This window comes from Scyliorhinus torazame, chromosome 16, assembly GCF_047496885.1.
Source record: "Scyliorhinus torazame isolate Kashiwa2021f chromosome 16, sScyTor2.1, whole genome shotgun sequence".
In the NCBI taxonomy this organism is placed as follows: domain Eukaryota; kingdom Metazoa; phylum Chordata; class Chondrichthyes; order Carcharhiniformes; family Scyliorhinidae; genus Scyliorhinus; species Scyliorhinus torazame.
The window spans coordinates 88,746,602-88,773,122 of record NC_092722.1 but is presented as its reverse complement, the minus strand read 5'-3'; the positions used below and the strand labels follow the sequence as shown (position 1 = coordinate 88,773,122).

Here is a 26,521-nt window from a genome sequence, read left to right as displayed (position 1 = left end):
TGTCAGTCGCATTGGAGTAAGTACCAGACGGACATGGTCCACAAACATTGTCGCTGTTTTCTGTTGCTGGAAGATAATTTCACAGAGTTATTGATCAAACACATGACACTGTAGCTGTGCCGGACCTCTGATGGTGCATTTCATCTCGTGCCATCCCCCTGTCTATTCCCCATCACAGTGACATTTTCAGATCAATCTCTGAGAGAGAGAGGGGACTGAGAGACAAGAATCAGTGTTCAGATATATCCCTGAGAGAGGGAGGGGACTGATAGACACCAGTCTGTGTACAGATATCTGCCTGAGAGAGAGGGGACTGAGAGACACCAATCTGTGTACAGATATCACCCTGAGAGGGAGGGGTTATAGAACATAGAACATAGAACAATACAGCGCAGTACAGGCCCTTCGGCCCACGATGTTGCACCGAAACAAAAGCCATCTAACCTACACTATGCCATCATCATCCATATGTTGATCCAATAAACTTTTAAATGCCCTCAATGTTGGCGAGTTCACTACTGTAGCAGGTAGGGCATTCTACGGCCTCACTACTCTTTGCGTAAAGAACCTACCTCTGACCTCTGTCCTATATCTATTACCCCTCAGTTTAAAGCTATGTCCCCTCGTGCCAGCCATTTCCATCCGCGGGAGAAGGCTCTCACTGTCTACCCTATCTAACCCCCTGATCATTTTGTATGCCTCTATTAAGTCTCCTCTTAACCTTCTTCTCTCCAACGAAAACAACCTCAAGTCCATCAGCCTTTCCTCATAAGATTTTCCCTCCATACCAGGCAACATCCTGGTAAATCTCCTCTGCACCCGCTCCAAAGCCTCCACGTCCTTCCTATAATGCGGTGACCAGAACTGTACGCAATACTCCAAATGCGGCCGAACCAGAGTTCTGTACAGCTGCAACATGACCTCCCGACTCCGGAACTCAATTCCTCTACCAATTGCCAACACTCCATAGGCCTTCTTCACAACCCTATCAACCTGGGTGGCAACTTTCAGGGATCTATGTACATGGACACCTAGATCCCTCTGCTCATCCACACTTTCAAGAACTTTACCATTAGCCAAATATTCCGCATTCCTGTTATTCCTTCCAAAGTGAATCACCTCACACTTCTCTACATTAAACTCCATTTGCCACCTCTCAGCCCAGCTCTGCAGCTTATCTATATCCCTCTGTAACCTGCTACATCCTTCCACACTATCGACAACACCACCGACATTAGTATCGTCTGCAAATTTACTCACCCACCCTTCTGCGCCTTCCTCTAGGTCATTGATAAAAATGACAAACAGCAACGGCCCCAGAACAGATCCTTGTGGTACTCCACTTGTGACTGTACTCCATTCTGAACATTTCCCATCAACCACCACCCTCTGTCTTCTTTCAGCTAGCCAATTTCTGATCCACATCTCTAAATCACCCTCAATCCCCAGCCTCCGTATTTTCTGCAATAGCCTACCGTGGGGAACCTTATCAAACGCTTTGCTGAAATCCATATACACCACATCACCTGCTCTACCCTCATCTACCTGTTCAGTCACCTTCTCAAAGAACTCAATAAGGTTTGTGAGGCATGACCTACCCTTCACAAAGCCATGCTGACTATCCCTGATCATATTATTCCTATCTAGATGATTATAAATCTTGTCTCTTATAATCCCCTCCAAGACTTTACCCACTACAGACGTGAGGCTCACCGGTCTATAGTTGCCGGGGTTGTCTCTGCTCCCCTTTTTGAACAAAGGGACCACATTTGCTGTCCTCCAGTCCTCTGGCACTATTCCTGTAGCCAATGATGACATAAAAATCAAAGCCAAAGGTCCAGCAATCTCTTCCCTGGCCTCCCAGAGAATCCTAGGATAAATCCCATCAGGTCCCGGGGACTTATCTATTTTCAGCCTGTCCAGAATTGCCAACACCTCTTCCCTACACACCTCAATGCCATCTATTCTATTAGCCTGGGGCTCAGCATTCTCCTCCACAACATTATCTTTTTCCTGAGTGAATACTGACGAAAAATATTCATTTAGTATCTCGCCTATCTCTTCAGACTCCACACACAATTTCCCATCCCTGTCCTTGACTGGTCCCACTCTTTCCCTAGTCATTCGCTTATTCCTGACATACCTATAGAAAGTTTTGGGTTTTCCTTGATCCTTCCTGCCAAATACTTCTCATGTCCCCTCCTTGCTCGTCTTAGCTCTCTCTTTAGATCCTTCCTCGCTACCTTGTAACTATCCATCGCCCCAACTGAAACTTCACACCTCATCTTCACATAGGCCTCCTTCTTCCTCTTAACAAGAGATTCCACTTCCTTGGTAAACCACGGTTCCCTCGCTCGACGCCTTCCTCCCTGCCTGACCGGTACATACTTATCAAGAACACGCAGTAGCTGATCCTTGAACAAGCCCCACTTATCCAGTGTGCCCAACACTTGCAGCCTACTTCTCCACCTTATCCCCCCCAAGTCACGTCTAATGGCATCATAATTGCCCTTCCCCCAGCTATAACTCTTGCCCTGCGGTGTATACTTATCCCTTTCCATCCTTAACATAAACGTCACCGAATTGTGGTCACTGTCCCCAAAGTGCTCTCCTACCTCCAAATCCAACACCTAGCCTGGTTCATTACCCAAAACCAAATCCAACGTGGCCTCGCCTCTTGTTGGCCTGTCAACATATTGTTTCAGGAAACCCTCCTGCACACACTGTACAAAAAACGACCCATCTATTGTACTCAAACTATATCTTTTCCAGTCAATATTTGGAAAGTTAAAGTCTCCCATAATAACTACCCTGTTACTTTCGCTCTTATCCAGAATCATCTTCGCCATCCTTTCCTCTACATCCCTAGAACTATTAGGAGGCCAATAAAAAACTCCCAACAGGGTGACCTCTCCTTCCCTGTTTCTAACTTCAGCCCATACTACCTCGGAAGAAGAGTCCCCATCTAGCATCCTCTCCGCCACCGTAATACTGCTCTTGACTAGCAGCGCCACACCTCCCCCTCTTTTGCCTCCTTCTCTGAGCTTACTAAAACACCTAAACCCCGGAACCTGCAACATCCATTCCTGTCCCTGCTCTATCCATGTCTCCGAAATGGCCACAACATCGAAGTCCCAGGTACCAACCCATGCTGCCAGTTCCCCTACCTTGTTTCGTATACTCCTGGCATTGAAGTAGACACACTTCAAACCACCTACCTGAACACTGGCCCCCTCCTGCGACGTCAAATCTGTGCTCCTGACCTCTATACTCTCATTCTCCCTTACCCTAAAACTACAATCCAGGTTCCCATGCCACTGCTGCATTAGTTTAAACCCCCCCCAAAGAGCACTAACAAATTGACAGACACCAGTCAGCGTACAGATATCACCCTGAGAGAGAGGGGACTGATAGACACCAGTCAGTGTATTGATAACTCCCTGAGAGAGAGGGGGACTGAGAGACACCAGTCAGTGTACAGACATCTCCCTGAGAGAGACAGAGCGAGAGAGAGACCAGTCAGTGTACAGATATCTCCCTGAGAGAGAGGGGACTGAGAGACACCAGTCAGTGTACAGATATCTCCCTGAGAGAGAGGGGACTGAGAGAGACCAGTCAGTGTACAGATATCTCCCTGAGAGAGAGGGGACTGAGAGACACCAGCCAGTGTACAGATATCTCCCTGAGAGAGAGGGGACTGAGAGACACCAGTCAGTGTACTGATATCTCCCTGAGAGAGAGGGGACTGAGAGACACCAGTCAGTGTACAGATATCTCCCTGAGAGAGAGGGGACTGAGAGACACCAGTCAGTGTACTGATATCTCCCTGAGAGAGAGGGGACTGAGAGACACCAGTCAGTGTACAGATATCTCCCTGAGAGAGAGGGGGCTGAGAGACACCAGTCAGTGTACAGATATCTCCCTGAGAGAGAGGGGACTGAGAGACACCAGTCAGTGTACAGATATCTCCCAGAGAGAGAGGGGACTGAGAGACACCAGTCAGTGTACAGATATCTCCCTGAGAGAGGGGACTGAGAGACACCAGTCAGTGTACAGATATCTCACTGAGAGAGAGGGGACTGAGAGACACCAGTCAGTGTACAGATATCTCCCTGAGAGAGAGGGGACTGAGAGACACCAGTCAGTGTACAGATATCTCCCTGAGAGAGAGGGGACTGAGAGACACCAGTCAGTGTACAGATATCTCCCTGAGAGAGGGGACTGAGAGACACCAGTCAGTGTACAGATATCTCACTGAGAGAGAGGGGACTGAGAGACACCAGTCAGTGTACAGATATCTCCCTGAGAGAGAGGGGACTGAGAGACACCAGTCAGTGTACAGATATCTCCCTGAGAGAGAGAGAGCGAGAGAGAGACCAGTCAGCGTACAGATATCTCCCTGAGAGAGAGAGGGGACTGAGAGACACCAGTCAGTGTACAGATATCTCCCTGAGAGAGAGGGGACTGAGAGACACCAGTCAGTGTACAGATATCTCCCTGAGAGAGAGGGGACTGAGAGACACCAGTCAGTGTACAGATATCTCCATGAGAGAGAGGGGGGACTGAGAGACACCAGTCAGTGTACAGATATCTCCCTGAGAGAGAGAGAGCGAGAGAGAGACCAGTCAGCGTACAGATATCTCCCTGAGAGAGAGGGGACTGAGAGACACCAGTCAGTGTACAGATATCTCCCTGAGAGAGAGGGGACTGAGAGACACCAGTCAGTGTACAGATATCTCCCTGAGAGAGAGGGGACTGAGAGACACCAGTCAGTGTACAGATATCTCCCTGAGAGAGAGGGGGGACTGAGAGACACCAGTCAGTATACAGGTAACTCCCTGAGAGAGGGGACTGAGAGACACCAGTCAGTGTACAGATATCTCCCTGAGAGAGAGGGGACTGAGAGACACCAGTCAGTGTTCAGATATCTCCCTGAGTGAGAGAGGGGGCTGAGAGACACCAGTCAGTGTACAGATATTACCCTGAGAGAGAGGGGACTGAGAGACACCAGTCAGTGTTCAGATATCTCCCTGAGTGAGAGAGGGGGCTGAGAGGCACCAGTCAGTGTACAGATATCTCCCTGAGAGAGAGGGGACTGAGAGACACCAGTCAGTGTTCAGATATCTCCCTGAGTGAGAGAGGGACAGAGAGACACCAGTCAGTGTACAGATATCACCCTGAGAGAGAGGGGACTGAGAGACACCAGTCAGTGTACAGATATCTCCCTGAGAGAGAGGGGACTGAGAGACACCAGTCAGTGTACAGATATCTCCCTGAGAGAGAGGGGACTGAGAGACACCAGTCAGTGTACAGATATCTCCCTGAGAGAGGGGACTGAGAGACACCAGTCAGTGTACAGATATCTCACTGAGAGAGAGGGGACTGAGAGACACCAGTCAGTGTACAGATATCTCCCTGAGAGAGAGGGGACTGAGAGACACCAGTCAGTGTACAGATATCTCCCTGAGAGAGAGGGGACTGAGAGACACCAGTCAGTGTACAGATATCTCCCTGAGAGAGAGGGGACTGAGAGACACCAGTCAGTGTACAGATATCTCCCTGAGAGAGGGGACTGAGAGACACCAGTCAGTGTCCAGATATCTCACTGAGAGAGAGGGGACTGAGAGACACCAGTCAGTGTACAGATATCTCCCTGAGAGAGAGAGAGCGAGAGAGAGACCAGTCAGTGTACAGATATCACCGTGTGAGAGAGGGACTGAGAGACACCAGTCAGTGTACAGATATCTGCCTGAGAGAGAGGGGACTGAGAGACACCAGTCAGTGTACAGATATCTCTCTGAGAGAGAGGGGGGACTGAGAGACACCAGTCAGTGTACAGATATCTCCCTGAGAGAGAGGGGACTGAGAGACACCAGTCAGTGTACAGATATCTGCCTGAGAGAGGGGGGACTGAGAGACACCAGACAGTGTACAGATATCTCCCTGAGAGAGAGAGAGCGAGAGAGAGACCAGTCAGCGTACAGATATCTCGCTGAGAGAGAGGGGACTGAGAGACACCAGTCAATGTTCAGGGGCGGAATTCTCCCCAAACGGCGTGATGTCCGCCGACTGGCGCCCAAAACGGCGCCAATCAGACGGGCATCGCGCCGCCCCAAAGATGCGGAATGCTCCGCATCTTTGGGGGCCGAGCCCCAACATTGAGGGGCTATGCCGGCGCCGGAGAGATTTCCGCCCACGCCGCTTTGTCCCGCCGGTAAATAGGTACTCTAATTTACGCCGGGGGGACAGGCAATTTATTGGCGGGACTTCGGCCCATCCGGGCCGGAGAATCGAGCGGGGGGGCCCGCCAACCGGTGCGGCCCGATTCTCGCCCCCGCCGAATATCCGGTACCGGAGACTTCGGCAACCGGCGGGGGCGGGATTCACGGCGGCCAACGGCCATTCTCCGACCCGCTGGGGGGTTGGAGAATGACGCCCCAGATATCTCCCTGAGAGAGAGAGGGGACTGAGAGACACCAGTCAGTGTACAGATATCTCCCTGAGAGAGAGAGAGCGAGAGAGAGACCAGTCAGTGTACAGATATCTCCCTGAGAGAGAGGGGACTGAGAGACACCAGTCAGTGTACAGATATCTCACTGAGAGAGAGGGGACTGAGAGACACCAGTCAGTGTGCAGATATCTCCCTGAGAGAGAGAGAGCGAGAGAGAGACCAGTCAGTGTACAGATATCTCCCTGAGAGAGAGGGGACTGAGAGACACCAGTCAGTGTACAGATATCTCACTGAGAGAGAGGGGACTGAGAGACACCAGTCAGTGTGCAGATTTCTCCCTGAGAGAGTGGGGACTGAGAGACACCAGTCAGTGTACAGATATCTCCCTGAGAGAGAGAGAGCGAGAGAGAGACCAGTCAGTGTACAGATATCTCCCTGAGAGAGAGAGAGCGAGAGAGAGACCAGTCAGTGTACAGATATCTCCCTGAGAGAGAGGGGACTGAGAGACACCAGTCAGTATTCAGATTTCTCCCTGAGAGAGAGGGGACTGAGAGACACCAGTCAGTGTACAGATATCTCCTTGAGTGAGAGGGGACTGATAGACAGCAGTCAGTGTACAGATATCTCCCTGAGAGAGAGGGGACTGAGAGACACCAGTCAGTGTGCAGATTTCTCCCTGAGAGAGAGGGGACTGATAGACAGCAGTCAGTGTACAGATATCTCCCTGAGAGAGAGGGGACTGAGAGACACCAGTCAGTGTGCAGATTTCTCCCTGAGAGAGAGGAACTGAGAGACACCAGTCAGTGTACAGATATCTCCCTGAGAGATAGGGGACTGAGAGAAACCAGTCAGTGTACAGATCTCTCCCTGAGAGAGAGATACGGGAGTGAGAGACACCAGTCAGTGTACAGATATCTCCCTGTGAGAGAGGGGACTGAGAGACACCAGTCAGTGTACAGATATCTCCTTGAGTGAGAGGGGACTGATAGACAGCAGTCAGTGTACAGATATCTCCCTGAGAGAGAGGGGACTGAGAGACACCAGTCAGTGTGCAGATTTCTCCCTGAGAGAGAGGGGACTGATAGACAGCAGTCAGTGTACAGATATCTCCCTGAGAGAGAGGGGACTGAGAGACACCAGTCCGTGTGCAGATTTCTCCCTGAGAGAGAGGAACTGAGAGACACCAGTCAGTGTACAGATATCTCCCTGAGAGATAGGGGACTGAGAGAAACCAGTCAGTGTACAGATCTCTCCCTGAGAGAGAGATACGGGGGTGAGAGACACCAGTCAGTGTACAGATATCTCCCTGAGAGAGAGGGGACTGAGGGACACCATTCAGTGTACAGATATCTCCCTGAGAGAGAGGGGACTGATAGACAGCAGTCAGTGTACAGATAGCCCCCTGAGAGAGAGGGGACTGATAGACACCAGTCAGTGTACAGATATCTCCCTGAGAGAGAGGGGACTGATAGACACCAGTCAGTGTACAGATATCTCCCTGAGAGAGAGATACGGGAGTGAGAGACACCAGTCAGTGTACAGATATCACCCTGAGAGAGAGTTACGGGAGTGAGAGACACCAGTCAGTGTACAGATATCACCCTGAGAGTGAGGGGACTAAGAGACACCAGTCAGTGTACAGATATCTCCCTGAGAGAGTGTGAGAGAGGGGACTGAGAGACACCACTCAGTGTACAGATATCTCCCTGAGCGATAGGGAACTGAGAGACACCAGTCAGTGTACAGATATCACCCCGAGAGAGAGGGGACTGAGAGACACCAGTCAGTGTACAGATATCACCCTGAGAGAGAGAGAGGGACAGAGAGACACCAGTACGTGTACACATATCTCCCGGAGAGAGAGGGGATTGAGAGACACCAGTCAGTATTCAGATATCTCCCTGAGTGAGAGAGGGGACTGAGAGACACCAGTCAGTGTACAGATATCTGCCTGAGAGAGAGGGGAATGAGAGACACCAGTCAGTGTACAGATATCACCCTGAGAGAGTGGGGGGACTGAGAGACACCAGTCAGTGTACAGATATCACCCTGAGAGGGAGGGGTTGAGAGACACCAGTCAGTGTACAGATATCACCCTGAGAGAGAGGGGACTGATAGACACCAGTCAGTGCACAGATATCTCCCTGAGAGAGAGAGGGGGCTGAGAGACACCAGTCAGTGCACTGATATCTCCCTGAGAGAGAGGGGGGACTGAGAGACACCAGTCAGTGTACAGATATCTCCCTGAGAGAGAGGGGACAGAGAGACACCAGTCAGTGTGCAGATTTCTCCCTGAGAGAGAGGGACTGAGAGACACCAGTCAGTGTACAGATATCTCCCTGAGAGATAGGGGACTGAGAGACACCAGTCAGTGTACAGATCTCTCCCTGAGAGAGAGATACGGGAGTGAGAGACACCAGTCAGTGTACAGATATCTCCCTGTGAGAGAGGGGACTGAGGGACACCAGTCAGTGTACAGATATCTCCCTGAGAGAGAGGGGACTGATAGACAGCAGTCAGTGTACAGATAGCCCCCTGAGAGAGAGGGGACTGATAGACACCAGTCAGTGTACAGAAAGCTCCCTGAGAGAGAGGGGACTGATAGACACCAGTCAGTGTACAGATATCTCCCTGAGAGAGAGATACGGGAGTGAGAGACACCAGTCAGTGTACAGATATCACCCTGAGAGAGAGATACGGGAGTGAGAGACACCAGTCAGTGTACAGATATCACCCTGAGAGTGAGGGGACTAAGAGACACCAGTCGGTGTACAGATATCTCCCTGAGAGAGTGTGAGAGAGACACCACTCAGTGTACAGATATCTCCCTGAGCGATAGGGAACTGAGAGACACCAGTCAGTGTACAGATATCACCCCGAGAGAGAGGGGACTGATAGACACCAGTCAGTGTACAGAAATCACCCTGAGAGAGAGAGAGGGACAGAGAGACACCAGTACGTGTACACATAGCTCCCTGAGAGAGAGGGGACTGAGAGACACCAGTCAGTGTACAGATATCTGCCTGAGAGAGAGGGGACTGAGAGACACCAGTCAGTGTGCAGATTTCTCCCTGAGAGAGAGGGGACTGATAGACAGCAGTCAGTGTACAGATATCTCCCTGAGAGAGAGGGGACTGAGAGACACCAGTCAGTGTACAGATATCTCCCTGAGAGAGAGGGGACTGAGAGACACCAGTCAGTGTACAGATATCTCCCTGAGAGAGAGGGGACTGAGAGAAACCAGTCAGTGTACAGATATCTCCCTGAGAGAGAGATACGGGAGTGAGAGACACCAGTCAGTGTACAGATATCACCCTGAGAGAGAGATACGGGAGTGAGAGACACCAGTCAGTGTACAGATATCACCCTGAGAGTGAGGGAACTGAGAGACACCAGTCGGTGTACAGATATCACCCCGAGAGAGAGGGGACTGATAGACACCAGTCAGTGTACAGATATCACCCTGAGAGAGAGAGAGGGACAGAGAGACACCAGTACGTGTACACTTATCTCCCTGAGAGAGAGGGGACTGAGAGACACCAGTCAGTATTCAGATATCTCCCTGAGTGAGAGAGGGGACTGAGAGACACCAGTCAGTGTACAGATATCTGCCTGAGAGAGAGGGGACTGAGAGACACCAGTCAGTGTACAGATCTCTCCCTGAGAGAGAGGGGGCTGAGAGACACCAGTCAGTGTACAGATATCACCCTGAGAGAGAGGGGGGACTGAGAGACACCAGTCAGTGTACAGATATCTCCCTGAGAGGGAGGGGTTGAGAGACACCAGTCAGTGTACAGATATCACCCTGAGAGAGGACCGATAGACACCAGTCAGTGTACTGATAACTCCCTGAGAGAGAGAGGGACTGAGAGACACCAGTCAGTGTACAGGTATCTCCCTGAGAGAGAGAGGACTGAGAGACACCAGTCAGTGTACAGATATCTCCCTGAGAGAGAGGGGACTGAGAGACACCAGTCAGTGTACAGGTATCTCCCTGAGAGAGAGAGGACTGAGAGACACCAGTCAGTGTACAGATATCTGCCTGAGAGAGGGGACTGAGAGACACCAGTCAGTGTACAGATATCTCACTGAGAGAGAGGGGACTGAGAGACACCAGTCAGTGTACAGATATCTCCCTGAGAGAGAGGGGACTGAGAGACACCAGTCAGTGTACAGATATCTCCCTGAGAGAGAGAGAGCGAGAGAGAGACCAGTCAGCGTACAGATATCTCCCTGAGAGAGAGAGGGGACTGAGAGACACCAGTCAGTGTACAGATATCTCCCTGAGAGAGAGGGGACTGAGAGACACCAGTCAGTGTACAGATATCTCCCTGAGAGAGAGGGGACTGAGAGACACCAGTCAGTGTACAGATATCTCCCTGAGAGAGGGGACTGAGAGACACCAGTCAGTGTACAGATATCTCACTGAGAGAGAGAGCGAAGGAGAGGGGACTGAGAGACACCAGTCAGTGTACAGATATCTCCCTGAGAGAGAGGGGACTGATAGACAGCAGTCAGTGTATTGATAACTCCCTGAGAGAGAGGGGACTGAGAGACACCAGTCAGTGTACAGATATCTCCCTGAGAGAGAGGGGACTGAGAGACACCAGTCAGTGTTCAGATATCTCCCTGAGTGAGAGAGGGAGCTGAGAGACACCAGTCAGTGTACAGATATCACCCTGAGAGAGAGGGGACTGAGAGACACCAGTCAGTGTTCAGATATCTCCCTGAGTGAGAGAGGGGGCTGAGAGGCACCAGTCAGTGTACAGATATCTCCCTGAGAGAGAGAGAGCGAGAGAGAGACCAGTCAGTGTACAGATATCTCCCTGAGAGAGAGGGGACTGAGAGACACCAGTCAGTGTACAGATATCTCACTGAGAGAGAGGGGACTGAGAGACACCAGTCAGTGTGCAGATATCTCCCTGAGAGAGAGAGAGCGAGAGAGAGACCAGTCAGTGTACAGATATCTCCCTGAGAGAGAGGGGACTGAGAGACACCAGTCAGTGTACAGATATCTCACTGAGAGAGAGGGGACTGAGAGACACCAGTCAGTGTGCAGATTTCTCCCTGAGAGAGTGGGGACTGAGAGACACCAGTCAGTGTACAGATATCTCCCTGAGAGAGAGAGAGCGAGAGAGAGACCAGTCAGTGTACAGATATCTCCCTGAGAGAGAGAGAGCGAGAGAGAGACCAGTCAGTGTACAGATATCTCCCTGAGAGAGAGGGGACTGAGAGACACCAGTCAGTATTCAGATTTCTCCCTGAGAGAGAGGGGACTGAGAGACACCAGTCAGTGTACAGATATCTCCTTGAGTGAGAGGGGACTGATAGACAGCAGTCAGTGTACAGATATCTCCCTGAGAGAGAGGGGACTGAGAGACACCAGTCAGTGTGCAGATTTCTCCCTGAGAGAGAGGGGACTGATAGACAGCAGTCAGTGTACAGATATCTCCCTGAGAGAGAGGGGACTGAGAGACACCAGTCAGTGTGCAGATTTCTCCCTGAGAGAGAGGAACTGAGAGACACCAGTCAGTGTACAGATATCTCCCTGAGAGATAGGGGACTGAGAGAAACCAGTCAGTGTACAGATCTCTCCCTGAGAGAGAGATACGGGAGTGAGAGACACCAGTCAGTGTACAGATATCTCCCTGTGAGAGAGGGGACTGAGAGACACCAGTCAGTGTACAGATATCTCCTTGAGTGAGAGGGGACTGATAGACAGCAGTTAGTGTACAGATATCTCCCTGAGAGAGAGGGGACTGAGAGACACCAGTCAGTGTGCAGATTTCTCCCTGAGAGAGAGGGGACTGATAGACAGCAGTCAGTGTACAGATATCTCCCTGAGAGAGAGGGGACTGAGAGACACCAGTCCGTGTGCAGATTTCTCCCTGAGAGAGAGGAACTGAGAGACACCAGTCAGTGTACAGATATCTCCCTGAGAGATAGGGGACTGAGAGAAACCAGTCAGTGTACAGATCTCTCCCTGAGAGAGAGATACGGGGGTGAGAGACACCAGTCAGTGTACAGATATCTCCCTGAGAGAGAGGGGACTGAGGGACACCATTCAGTGTACAGATATCTCCCTGAGAGAGAGGGGACTGATAGACAGCAGTCAGTGTACAGATATCTCCCTGAGAGAGAGGGGACTGAGAGACACCAGTCAGTGTACAGATCTCTCCCTGAGAGAGAGATACGGGGGTGAGAGACACCAGTCAGTGTACAGATATCTCCCTGAGAGAGAGGGGACTGAGGGACACCATTCAGTGTACAGATATCTCCCTGAGAGAGAGGGGACTGAGAGACACCAGTCAGTGTACAGATAGCCCCCTGAGAGAGAGGGGACTGATAGACACCAGTCAGTGTACAGATATCTCCCTGAGAGAGAGGGGACTGATAGACACCAGTCAGTGTACAGATATCTCCCTGAGAGAGAGATACGGGAGTGAGAGACACCAGTCAGTGTACAGATATCACCCTGAGAGAGAGTTACGGGAGTGAGAGACACCAGTCAGTGTACAGATATCACCCTGAGAGTGAGGGGACTAAGAGACACCAGTCAGTGTACAGATATCTCCCTGAGAGAGTGTGAGAGAGGGGACTGAGAGACACCACTCAGTGTACAGATATCTCCCTGAGCGATAGGGAACTGTGAGACACCAGTCAGTGTACAGATATCACCCCGAGAGAGAGGGGACTGATAGACACCAGTCAGTGTACAGATATCACCCTGAGAGAGAGAGAGGGACAGAGAGACACCAGTACGTGTACACATATCTCCCGGAGAGAGAGGGGATTGAGAGACACCAGTCAGTATTCAGATATCTCCCTGAGTGAGAGAGGGGACTGAGAGACACCAGTCAGTGTACAGATATCTGCCTGAGAGAGAGGGGACTGAGAGACACCAGTCAGTGTACAGATATCACCCTGAGAGAGTGGGGGGACTGAGAGACACCAGTCAGTGTACAGATATCACCCTGAGAGGGAGGGGTTGAGAGACACCAGTCAGTGTACAGATATCACCCTGAGAGAGAGGGGACTGATAGACACCAGTCAGTGCACAGATATCTCCCTGAGAGAGAGAGGGGGCTGAGAGACACCAGTCAGTGCACTGATATCTCCCTGAGAGAGAGGGGGGACTGAGAGACACCAGTCAGTGTACAGATATCTCCCTGAGAGAGAGGGGACAGAGAGACACCAGTCAGTGTGCAGATTTCTCCCTGAGAGAGAGGGACTGAGAGACACCAGTCAGTGTACAGATATCTCCCTGAGAGATAGGGGACTGAGAGACACCAGTCAGTGTACAGATCTCTCCCTGAGAGAGAGATACGGGAGTGAGAGACACCAGTCAGTGTACAGATATCTCCCTGTGAGAGAGGGGACTGAGGGACACCAGTCAGTGTACAGATATCTCCCTGAGAGAGAGGGGACTGATAGACAGCAGTCAGTGTACAGATAGCCCCCTGAGAGAGAGGGGACTGATAGACACCAGTCAGTGTACAGAAAGCTCCCTGAGAGAGAGGGGACTGATAGACACCAGTCAGTGTACAGATATCTCCCTGAGAGAGAGATACGGGAGTGAGAGACACCAGTCAGTGTACAGATATCACCCTGAGAGAGAGATACGGGAGTGAGAGACACCAGTCAGTGTACAGATATCACCCTGAGAGTGAGGGGACTAAGAGACACCAGTCGGTGTACAGATATCTCCCTGAGAGAGTGTGAGAGAGACACCACTCAGTGTACAGATATCTCCCTGAGCGATAGGGAACTGAGAGACACCAGTCAGTGTACAGATATCACCCCGAGAGAGAGGGGACTGATAGACACCAGTCAGTGTACAGATATCACCCTGAGAGAGAGAGAGGGACAGAGAGACACCAGTACGTGTACACATAGCTCCCTGAGAGAGAGGGGACTGAGAGACACCAGTCAGTGTACAGATATCTGCCTGAGAGAGAGGGGACTGAGAGACACCAGTCAGTGTGCAGATTTCTCCCTGAGAGAGAGGGGACTGATAGACAGCAGTCAGTGTACAGATATCTCCCTGAGAGAGAGGGGACTGAGAGACACCAGTCAGTGTACAGATATCTCCCTGAGAGAGAGGGGACTGAGAGACACCAGTCAGTGTACAGATATCTCCCTGAGAGAGAGGGGACTGAGAGAAACCAGTCAGTGTACAGATATCTCCCTGAGAGAGAGATACGGGAGTGAGAGACACCAGTCAGTGTACAGATATCACCCTGAGAGAGAGATACGGGAGTGAGAGACACCAGTCAGTGTACAGATATCACCCTGAGAGTGAGGGAACTGAGAGACACCAGTCGGTGTACAGATATCACCCCGAGAGAGAGGGGACTGATAGACACCAGTCAGTGTACAGATATCACCCTGAGAGAGAGAGAGGGACAGAGAGACACCAGTACGTGTACACTTATCTCCCTGAGAGAGAGGGGACTGAGAGACACCAGTCAGTATTCAGATATCTCCCTGAGTGAGAGAGGGGACTGAGAGACACCAGTCAGTGTACAGATATCTGCCTGAGAGAGAGGGGACTGAGAGACACCAGTCAGTGTACAGATATCACCCTGAGAGAGAGGGGGGACTGAGAGACACCAGTCAGTGTACAGATATCTCCCTGAGAGGGAGGGGTTGAGAGACACCAGTCAGTGTACAGATATCACCCTGAGAGAGGACTGATAGACACCAGTCAGTGTACTGATAACTCCCTGAGAGAGAGAGGGACTGAGAGACACCAGTCAGTGTACAGGTATCTCCCTGAGAGAGAGAGGACTGAGAGACACCAGTCAGTGTACAGATATCTGCCTGAGAGAGGGGACTGAGAGACACCAGTCAGTGTACAGATATCTCACTGAGAGAGAGGGGACTGAGAGACACCAGTCAGTGTACAGATATCTCCCTGAGAGAGAGGGGACTGAGAGACACCAGTCAGTGTACAGATATCTCCCTGAGAGAGAGAGAGCGAGAGAGAGACCAGTCAGCGTACAGATATCTCCCTGAGAGAGAGAGGGGACTGAGAGACACCAGTCAGTGTACAGATATCTCCCTGAGAGAGAGGGGACTGAGAGACACCAGTCAGTGTACAGATATCTCCCTGAGAGAGAGGGGACTGAGAGACACCAGTCAGTGTACAGATATCTCCCTGAGAGAGGGGACTGAGAGACACCAGTCAGTGTACAGATATCTCACTGAGAGAGAGAGCGAAGGAGAGGGGACTGAGAGACACCAGTCAGTGTACAGATATCTCCCTGAGAGAGAGGGGACTGATAGACAGCAGTCAGTGTATTGATAACTCCCTGAGAGAGAGGGGACTGAGAGACACCAGTCAGTGTACAGATATCTGCCTGAGAGAGAGGGGACTGAGAGACACCAGTCAGTGTACAGATATCTCCCTGTGGGAGAGAGGACTGAGAGACACCAGTCAGTGTACAGATATCACCGTGTGAGAGAGGGACTGAGAGACACCAGTCAGTGTACAGATATCTCCCTGAGTGAGAGAGGGGGCTGAGAGGCACCAGTCAGTGTACAGATATCACCGTGTGAGAGAGGGACTGAGAGACACCAGTCAGTGTACAGATATCTGCCTGAGAGAGAGGGGACTCAGAGACACCAGTCAGTGTACAGATATCTCCCTGAGAGAGAGGGGACTGAGAGACACCAGTCAGTGTACAGATATCTGCCTGAGAGAGAGGGGACTGAGAGACACCAGTCAGTGTACAGATATCTCCCTGTGGGAGAGAGGACTGAGAGACACCAGTCAGTGTACAGATATCACCGTGTGAGAGAGGGACTGAGAGACACCAGTCAGTGTACAGATATCTCCCTGAGAGAGAGAGAGCGAGAGAGAGACCAGTCAGCGTACAGATATCTCGCTGAGAGAGAGGGGACTGAGAGACACCAGTCAGTGTTCAGATATCTCGCTGAGTGAGAGAGGGGGCTGAGAGACACCAGTCAGTGTACAGATATCTCCCTGAGAGAGAGAGAGCGAGAGAGAGACCAGTCAGCGTACAGATATATCGCTGAGAGAGAGGGGACTGAGAGACACCAGTCAATGTTCAGGGGCGGAATTCTCCCCAAACGGCGCGATGTCCGCCGACTGGCGCCCAAAACGTCGCCAATCAGACGGGCATCGCGCCGCCCCAAAGATGCGGAATGCTCCGCATCTTTGGGGGCCGAGCCCCAACATTGAGGGGCTATGCCGGCGCCGGAGGGATTTCCGCCCACGCCGCTTTGTCCCGCCGGTAAATAGGTACTCTAATTTACGCCGGGGGGACAGGCAATTTATTGGCGGGACTTCGGCCCATCCGGGCCGGAGAATCGAGCGGGGGGGCCCGCCAACCGGTGCGGCCCGATTCTCGCCCCCGCCGAATATCCGGTACCGGAGACTTCGGCAACCGGCGGGGGCGGGATTCACGGCGGCCAACGGCCATTCTCCGACCCGCTGGGGGGTCGGAGAATGACGCCCCAGATATCTCCCTGAGAGAGAGAGGGGACTGAGAGACACCAGTCAGTGTACAGATATCTCCCTGAGAAAGAGAGGGGACTGAGAGACACCAGTCAGTGTACAGATATCTCCCTGAGAGAGAGGGGACTGAGAGACAGTGCACAGATATCTCCCTGAGAGAGAGGGGACTGAGAGACACCAGTCAGTGTGCAGATATCTCCCTGAGAGAGAGGGGACTGAGAGACACCAGTCAGTGTGCAGATTTCTCCCTGAGAGAGTGGGGACTGAGAGACACCAGTCAGTGTACAGATATCACCCTGAGAGAGAGGGGACTGAGAGACACCAGTCAGTGTACAGATATCTCCCTGAGAGAGAGGGGACTGATAGACATCAGTCAGTGTACAGATCTCTCCCTGAGAGAGAGAGAGCGAGAGAGAGACCAGTCAGTGTACAGATATCTCCCTGAGAGAGAGAGAGCGAGAGAGAGACCAGTCAGTGTACAGATATCTCCCTGAGAGAGAGGGGACTGAGAGACACCAGTCAGTATTCAGATTTCTCCCTGAGAGAGAGGGGACTGAGAGACACCAGTCAGTGTACAGATATCTCCTTGAGTGAGAGGGGACTGATAGACAGCAGTCAGTGTACAGATATCTCCCTGAGAGAGAGGGGACTGAGAGACACCAGTCAGTGTGCAGATTTCTCCCTGAGAGAGAGGGGACTGATAGACAGCAGTCAGTGTACAGATATCTCCCTGAGAGAGAGGGGACTGAGAGACACCAGTCAGTGTGCAGATTTCTCCCTGAGAGAGAGGAACTGAGAGACACCAGTCAGTGTACAGATATCTCCCTGAGAGAGAGGGGACTGAGAGACACCAGTCAGTATTCAGATTTCTCCCTGAGAGAGAGGGGACTGAGAGACACCAGTCAGTGTACAGATATCTCCCTGAGAGAGAGGGGACTGATAGACAGCAGTCAGTGTACAGATAGCCCCCTGAGAGAGAGGGGACTGATAGACACCAGTCAGTGTACAGATATCTCCCTGAGAGAGAGGGGACTGATAGACACCAGTCAGTGTACAGATATCTCTCTGAGAGAGAAATACGGGAGTGAGAGACACCAGTCAGTGCACAGATATCACCCTGAGAGAGAGATACGGGAGTGAGAGACACCAGTCAGTGTACAGATATCACCCTGAGAGTGAGGGGACTAAGAGACACCAATCAGTGTACAGATATCTCCCTGAGAGAGTGTGAGAGAGGGGACTGAGAGACACCACTTAGTGTACAGATATCTCCCTGAGCGATAGGGAACTGAGAGACACCAGTCAGTGTACAGATATCACCCCGAGAGAGAGGGGACTGAGAGACACCAGTCAGTTAACAGATATCTCCCGGAGAGAGTGTGAGAGAGGGGACTGAGAGACACCACTCAGTGTACAGATATCTCCCTGAGCGATAGGGAACTGAGAGACACCAGTCAGTGTACAGATATCACCCCGAGAGAGAGGGGACTGATAGACACCAGTCAGTGTACAGATATCACCCTGAGAGAGAGAGAGGGACAGAGAGACACCAGTACGTGTACACATATCTCCCTGAGAGAGAGGGGACTGAGAGACACCAGTCAGTATTCAGATATCTCCCTGAGTGAGAGAGGGGACTGAGAGACACCAGTCAGTGTACAGATATCTGCCTGAGAGAGAGGGGACTGAGAGACACCAGTCAGTGTACAGATATCACCCTGAGAGAGAGGGGGGACTGAGAGACACCAGTCAGTGTACAGATATCACCCTGAGAGGGAGGGGTTGAGAGACACCAGTCAGTGTACAGATATCACCCTGAGAGAGAGGGGACTGATAGACACCAGTCAGTGCACAGATATCTCCCTGAGAGAGAGAGGGGGCTGAGAGACACCAGTCAGTGCACAGATATCTCCCTGAGAGAGAGGGGGGACTGAGAGACACCAGTCAGTGTACAGATATCTCCCTGAGAGAGAGGGGACAGAGAGACACCAGTCAGTGTGCAGATTTCTCCCTGAGAGAGAGGGACTGAGAGACACCAGTCAGTGTACAGATATCTCCCTGAGAGATAGGGGACTGAGAGACACCAGTCAGTGTACAGATCTCTCCCTGAGAGAGAGATACGGGAGTGAGAGACACCAGTCAGTGTACGGATATCCCCCTGTGAGAGAGGGGACTGAGGGACACCAGTCAGTGTACAGATATCTCCCTGAGAGAGAGGGGACTGATAGACAGCAGTCAGTGTACAGATAGCCCCCTGAGAGAGAGGGGACTGATAGACACCAGTCAGTGTACAGATATCTCCCTGAGAGAGAGGGGACTGATAGACACCAGTCAGTGTACAGATATCCCCCTGTGAGAGAGGGGACTGAGGGACACCAGTCAGTGTACAGATATCTCCCTGAGAGAGAGGGGACTGATAGACAGCAGTCAGTGTACAGATAGCCCCCTGAGAGAGAGGGGACTGATAGACACCAGTCAGTGTACAGATATCTCCCTGAGAGAGAGATACGGGAGTGAGAGACACCAGTCAGTGTACAGATATCACCCTGAGAGAGAGATACGGGAGTGAGAGACACCAGTCAGTGTACAGATATCACCCTGAGAGTGAGGGGACTAAGAGACACCAGTCAGTGTACAGATATCTCCCTGAGAGAGAGAGAGGGACAGAGAGACACCAGTACGTGTACACATAGCTCCCTGAGAGAGAGGGGACTGAGAGACACCAGTCAGTGTACAGATATCTGCCTGAGAGAGAGGGGACTGAGAGACACCAGTCAGTGTGCAGATTTCTCCCTGAGAGAGAGGGGACTGATAGACAGCAGTCAGTGTACAGATATCTCCCTGAGAGAGAGGGGACTGAGAGACACCAGTCAGTGTGCAGATTTCTCCCTGAGAGAGAGGAACTGAGAGACACCAGTCAGTGTACAGATATCTCCCTGAGAGATAGGGGACTGAGAGAAACCAGTCAGTGTACAGATCTCTCCCTGAGAGAGAGATACGGGAGTGAGAGACACCAGTCAGTGTACAGATATCTCCCTGTGAGAGAGGGGACTGAGGGACACCAGTCAGTGTACAGATATCTCCCTGAGAGAGAGGGGACTGATAGACAGCAGTCAGTGTACAGATAGCCCCCTGAGAGAGAGGGGACTGATAGACACCAGTCAGTGTACAGATATCTCCCTGAGAGAGAGGGGACTGATAGACACCAGTCAGTGCACAGATATCTCCCTGAGAGAGAGATACGGGAGTGAGAGACACCAGTCAGTGTACAGATATCACCCTGAGAGAAAGAGGGACAGAGAGACACCAGTACGTGTACACATATCTCCCTGAGAGAGAGACGACTGAGAGACACCAGTCAGTATTCAGATATCTCCCTGAGTGAGAGAGGGGACTGAGAGACACCAGTCAGTGTACAGATATCTGCCTGAGAGAGAGGGGACTGAGAGACACCAGTCAGTGTACAGATATCACCCTGAGAGAGAGGGGGGACTGAGAGACACCAGTCAGTGTACAGATATCTCCCTGAGAGGGAGGGGTTGAGAGACACCAGTCAGTGTACAGATATCACCCTGAGAGGGGACTGATAGACACCAGTCAGTGTACTGATAACTCCCTGAGAGAGAGAGGGACTGAGAGACACCAGTCAGTGTACAGGTATCTCCCTGAGAGAGAGAGGACTGAGAGACACCAGTCAGTGTACAGATATCTGCCTGAGAGAGAGGGGACTGAGAGACACCAGTCAGTGTACAGACATCTCCCTGAGAGAGACAGAGCGAGAGAGAGACCAGTCAGTGTACAGATATCTCCCTGAGAGAGGACTGAGAGACACCAGTCAGTGCACAGATATCTCCCTGAGAGAGAGGGGACTGAGAGACACCAGTCAGTGTACAGATATCTCCCTGAGAGAGAGAGGGGACTGAGAGACACCAGTCAGTGCACAGATAGCTCCCTGAGAGAGAGGGACTGAGAGACACCAGTCAGTGTGCAGATATCTCCCTGAGAGAGAGGGGACTGAGAGACACCAGTCAGTGTACAGATATCTCCCTGAGAGAGAGGGGACTGAGAGACACCAGTCAGTGTTCAGATATCTCCCTGAGTGAGAGAGGGGGCTGAGAGACACCAGTCAGTGTACAGATATCTCCCTGAGAGAGAGAGAGCGAGGGAGAGAGACCAGTCAGTGTACAGATATCTCCCTGAGAGACAAGGGGCTGAGAGACACCAGTCAGTGTACAGATGTCTCCCTGAGAGAGTGTGAGAGAGGGGACTGAGAGACACCACTCAGTGTACTGATATCTCCATGAGCGATAGGGAACTGAGAGACACCAGTCAGTGTACAGACATCACCCTGAGAGAGAGGGGACTGATAGACACCAGCCTGTGTACATATATCTCCCTGAGAGAGGTATGGCAGTGAGAGACACCAGCCAGTGTACAGATATCACTCAGAGAGAGGGGCTGAGAGACACCAGTCAGTGTACAGATATCTCCCTGAGAGAGTGTGAGAGAGGGGACTGAGATACACCACTCAGTGTACTGATATCTCCCAGAGCGATAGGGAACTGAGAGATACCAGTCAGTATACCGATATCACCCTGAGAGAGTGTGAGGGAGGGGACTGAGAGACACCAGTCATTGTACAGATATCTCCCTGAGAGAGAGGGGACTGAGAGGCATCAGTCAGTGTACAGATATCTCCTTGAGAGAGAGGACTGAGAGACACCAGTCAGTGTACAGATATCTCCCTGAGAGAGAGGGGACTGAGAGACACCAGTCAGTGTACAGATATCTCCCTGAGAGAGAGGACTGAGAGACACCAGTCAGTGTACAGATATCTCCCTGAGAGAGAGGGGACTGAGAGACACCAGTCAGTGTACAGATATCTCCCTGAGAGAGAGGGGACTGAGAGACACCAGTCAGTGTACAGATATCACCCTGGTAGAGAGAGAGCGAGAGAGAGACCAGTCAGTGGACAGATATCTCCCTGAGAGAGAGGGGACTGAGAGACACCAGTCATTGTACAGATATCTCCCTGAGAGAGAGAGGGGACTGAGAGACACCAGTCAGTGTACAGATATCTCCCTGAGAGAGAGATACGGGAGTGAGAGACATCAGTCAGTGTACAGATGACTGCCCAAGAGTTTGGATTAGTATACAAAAAATGGTGGAGATTTGGATAAACCATTTCATAGAGCAGGTTTGAAGAGAAGGAAGAAGATAATGGCAGGTTCTGGAAGATCATTTTACCTTTTTCTGTGATGCCTTGTCCTGGTCCGCAACATGTGATTTTCCTGCACCGTTCACACTTCGTACCCTGTCTGCTCGAACAGTAGTATCCGCGCTTACATTGACACTGAGTATTTGCTGTTGGTGAGCAGCGAGCAGCCATCACCAGGTTACTGCCTGAGAAAGATTTCAGTTCCGTCAGCAACTTTTATACTGGTACAGTGAGGGTTGTCGGGTATATCAGAGTGTTACTGTGTGTGGTGTGGGGTACATCAGAGTGTTACATTGAGGGGTGTGGGATATATCAGAGTGTTACAGTGAGGGGTGTGGGATATATCAGAGTGTTACAGTGAGGGTTGTGGGATATATCTGTGTGTTACAGTGAGGGATATGGGATATATCAGACTGTTACTGTGTGTGGTGTGGGGTACATCAGAGTGTTACATTGAGGGGTGTGGGATATATCAGAGTGTTACAGTGAGGGGTGTGGGATATATCAGAGTGTTACAGTGAGGGGGGGGGATATATCAGAGTGTTACTGTGTGTGGTGTGGGATATATCAGAGTGTTACAGTGGGAGGGGGGAAATATCAGAGTGTTACAGTGAGGGGTGTGGGATATATCAGAGTGTTACAGTGGGGGGGGGGATATATCAGAGTGTTACAGTGAGGGGTGTGGGATATATCAGAGTGTTACAGTGATGGGTGTGGGAAAAACCAGAGTGTTACAGTGAGGGGTGTGGGGTATATCAGAGTGTTACAGTGAGGGGTGTGGAATATATCAGAGTGTTACAGTGTGTGGTGTGGGGTACACCAGAGTGTTACATTGAGGGGTGTGGGATATATCAGAGTGTTACAGTGAGGGGTGTGGGATATATCAGAGTGTTACAGTGAGGGGGGGGGGGGATATATCAGAGTGTTACTGTGTGTGGTGTGGGATATATCAGAGTGTTACAGTGGGGGGGGGGATATATCAGAGTGTTACAGTGAGGGGTGTGGGATATATCAGAGTGTTACAGTGGTGGGGGGGGATATATCAGAGTGTTACAGTGAGGGGTGTGGGATATATCAGAGTGTTACAGTGATGGGTGTGGGAAAAACCAAAGTGTTACAGTGAGGGGTGTGGGGTATATCAGAGTGTTACAGTGAGGGGTGTGGAATATATCAGAGTGTTACAGTGTGTGGTGTGGGGTACACCAGAGTGTTACATTGAGGGGTGTGGGATATATCAGAGTGTTACAGTGAGGGGTGTGGGATATATCAGAGTGTTACAGTGGGGGGGGGGGGAGATATATCAGAGTGTTACAGTGAGGGGTGTGGGATATATCAGAGTGTTACAGTGGGGGGGGGGGATATATCAGAGTGTTACAGTGAGGGGTGTGGGATATATCAGAGTGTTACAGTGATGGGTGTGGGAAAAATCAGAGTGTTACAGTGAGGGGTGTGGGGTATATCAGAGTGTTACAGTGAGGGGTGTGGAATATATCAGAGTGTTACAGTGTGTGGTGTGGGGTACACCAGAGTGTTACATTGAGGGGTGTGGGATATATCAGAGTGTTACAGTGAGGGGTGTGGGATATATCAGAGTGTTACAGTGTGTGGTGTGGGGTACACCAGAGTGTTACATTGAGGGGTGTGGGATATATCAGAGTGTTACAGTGAGGGGTGTGGGATATATCAGAGTGTTACAGTGGGGGGGGGGATATATCAGAGTGTTGCAGTGAGGGGTGTGGGATATATCAGAGTGTTACAGTGGGGGGGGGGATATATCAGAGTGTTACAGTGAGGGGTGTGGGATATATCAGAGTGTTACAGTGATGGGTGTGGGAAAAATCAGAGTGTTACAGTGAGGGGTGTGGGGTATATCAGAGTGTTACAGTGAGGGGTGTGGAATATATCAGAGTGTTACAGTGTGTGGTGTGGGGTACACCAGAGTGTTACATTGAGGGGTGTGGGATATATCAGAGTGTTACAGTGAGGGGTGTGGAATATATCAGAGGGTTACAGTGTGTGGTGTGGGGTACACCAGAGTGTTACATTGAGGGGTGTGGGATATATCAGAGTGTTACAGTGAGGGGTGTGGGATATATCAGAGTGTTACAGTGTGTGGTGTGGGGTACACCAGAGTGTTACATTGAGGGGTGTGGGATATATCAGAGTGTTACAGTGAGGGGTGTGGGATATATCAGAGTGTTACAGTGTGTGGTGTGGGGTACACCAGAGTGTTACATTGAGGGGTGTGGGATATATCAGAGTGTTACAGTGAGGGGTGTGGGATATATCAGAGTGTTACAGTGGGGGGGGGGGGGGATATATCAGAGTGTTACAGTGAGGGGTGTGGGATATATCAGAGTGTTACAGTGGGGGGGGGATATATCAGAGTGTTTCAGTGAGGGGTGTGGGATATATCAGAGTGTTACAGTGATGGGTGTGGGAAAAATCAGAGTGTTACAGTGAGGGGTGTGGGGTATATCAGTGTTACAGTGAGGGGTGTGGAATATATCAGAGTGTTACAGTGTGTGGTGTGGGGTACACCAGAGTGTTACATTGAGGGGTGTGGGATATATCAGAGTGTTACAGTGAGGGGTGTGGGATATATCAGAGTGTTACAGTGTGTGGTGTGGGGTACACCAGAGTGTTACATTGATGGGTGTGGGATATATCAGAGTGTTACAGTGAGGGGTGTGGGATATATCAGAGTGTTACAGTGAGGGGTGTGGGATATATCAGAGTGTTACAGTGATGGGTGTGGGATAAATCAGAGTGTTACAGTGAGGGGTGTGGGGTATATCAGAGTGTTACAGTGAGGGGTGTGGAATATATCAGAGTGTTACAGTGAGGGGTGTTGGATATATCAGAGTGTTACAGTGAGGGGTGTGGGATATATCAGAGTGTTACAGTGAGGGGTTTGGGATATATCAGAGTGTTACAGTGAGGGGTGTGGGTCATAACAGAGTGTTACAATGAGGGGTGTGGGGTAGATCAGAGTGTTACAGTGAGGGGTGTGGGTCATATCAGAGTGTTACAGTGAGGGGTGAGGGGTATATCATAGTGTTACAGTGAGGGGTGTCGGTTATATCAGTCTGTTACAGTGAGGGGTGTGGGATATATCAGAGTGTTACACTGAGGGGTGTGGGATATATCAGAGTGTTACAGTGGGGGGGGGGGATATATCAGAGTGTTACAGTGAGGGGTGTGGGATATATCAGAGTGTTACAGGGGGGGGGGATATATCAGAGTGTTACAGTGAGGGGTGTGGGATATATCAGAGTGTTACAGTTATGGGTGTGGGAAAAATCAGAGTGTTACAGTGAGGGGTGTGGGGTATATCAGAGTGTTACAGTGAGGGGTGTGGAATATATCAGAGTGTTACAGTGTGTGGTGTGGGGTACACCAGAGTGTTACATTGAGGGGTGTGGGATATATCAGAGTGTTACAGTGAGGGGTGTGGGATATATCAGAGTGTTACAGTGTGTGGTGTGGGGTACACCAGAGTGTTACATTGAGGGGTGTGGGATATATCAGAGTGTTACAGTGAGGGGTGTGGGATATATCAGAGTGTTACAGTGGGGGGGGGGGGATATATCAGAGTGTTACAGTGAGGGGTGTGGGATATATCAGAGTGTTACAGTGGGGGGGGATATATCAGAGTGTTACAGTGAGGGGTGTGGGATATATCAGAGTGTTACCGTGATGGGTGTGGGAAAAATCAGAGTGTTACAGTGAGGGGTGTGGGGTATATCAGAGTGTTACAGTGAGGGGTGTGGAATATATCAGAGTGTTACAGTGTGTGGTGTGGGGTACACCAGAGTGTTACATTGAGGGGTGTGGGATATATCAGAGTGTTACAGTGAGGGGTGTGGAATATATCAGAGTGTTACAGTGTGTGGTGTGGGGTACACCAGAGTGTTACATTGAGGGGTGTGGGATATATCAGAGTGTTACAGTGAGGGGTGTGGGATATATCAGAGTGTTACAGTGTGTGGTGTGGGGTACACCAGAGTGTTACATTGAGGGGTGTGGGATATATCAGAGTGTTACAGTGAGGGGTGTGGGATATATCAGAGTGTTACAGTGTGTGGTGTGGGGTACACCAGAGTGTTACATTGAGGGGTGTGGGATATATCAGAGTGTTACAGTGAGGGGTGTGGGATATATCAGAGTGTTACAGTGGGGGGGGGGGATATATCAGAGTGTTACAGTGAGGGGTGTGGGATATATCAGAGTGTTACAGTGGGGGGGGGGGATATATCAGAGTGTTTCAGTGAGGGGTGTGGGATATATCAGAGTGTTACAGTGATGGGTGTGGGAAAAATCAGAGTGTTACAGTGAGGGGTGTGGGGTATATCAGAGTGTTACAGTG

General features: G+C 50.9%; 1 protein-coding gene across 3 annotated transcripts in view; it reads right to left on the bottom strand.

The window, feature by feature from the left end:
• The window catches only part of LOC140392934 (tumor necrosis factor receptor superfamily member 5-like), a 171,283-nt gene that overhangs the window by 15,028 nt on the left and 129,734 nt on the right, over positions 1 to 26,521 (bottom strand). For all 3 annotated transcript variants that reach the window (XM_072478715.1, XM_072478714.1, XM_072478716.1), the window contains exons 3-4: positions 22,182 to 22,337; positions 1 to 66 (exon numbers count right to left, since the gene is read on the bottom strand). The exon at positions 1 to 66 is cut by the window's left edge and continues 28 nt beyond it. In XM_072478715.1, coding sequence (XP_072334816.1) covers positions 1 to 66; positions 22,182 to 22,337 — 222 coding nt within the window. The remainder of the gene's footprint in view (positions 67 to 22,181; positions 22,338 to 26,521) is intronic.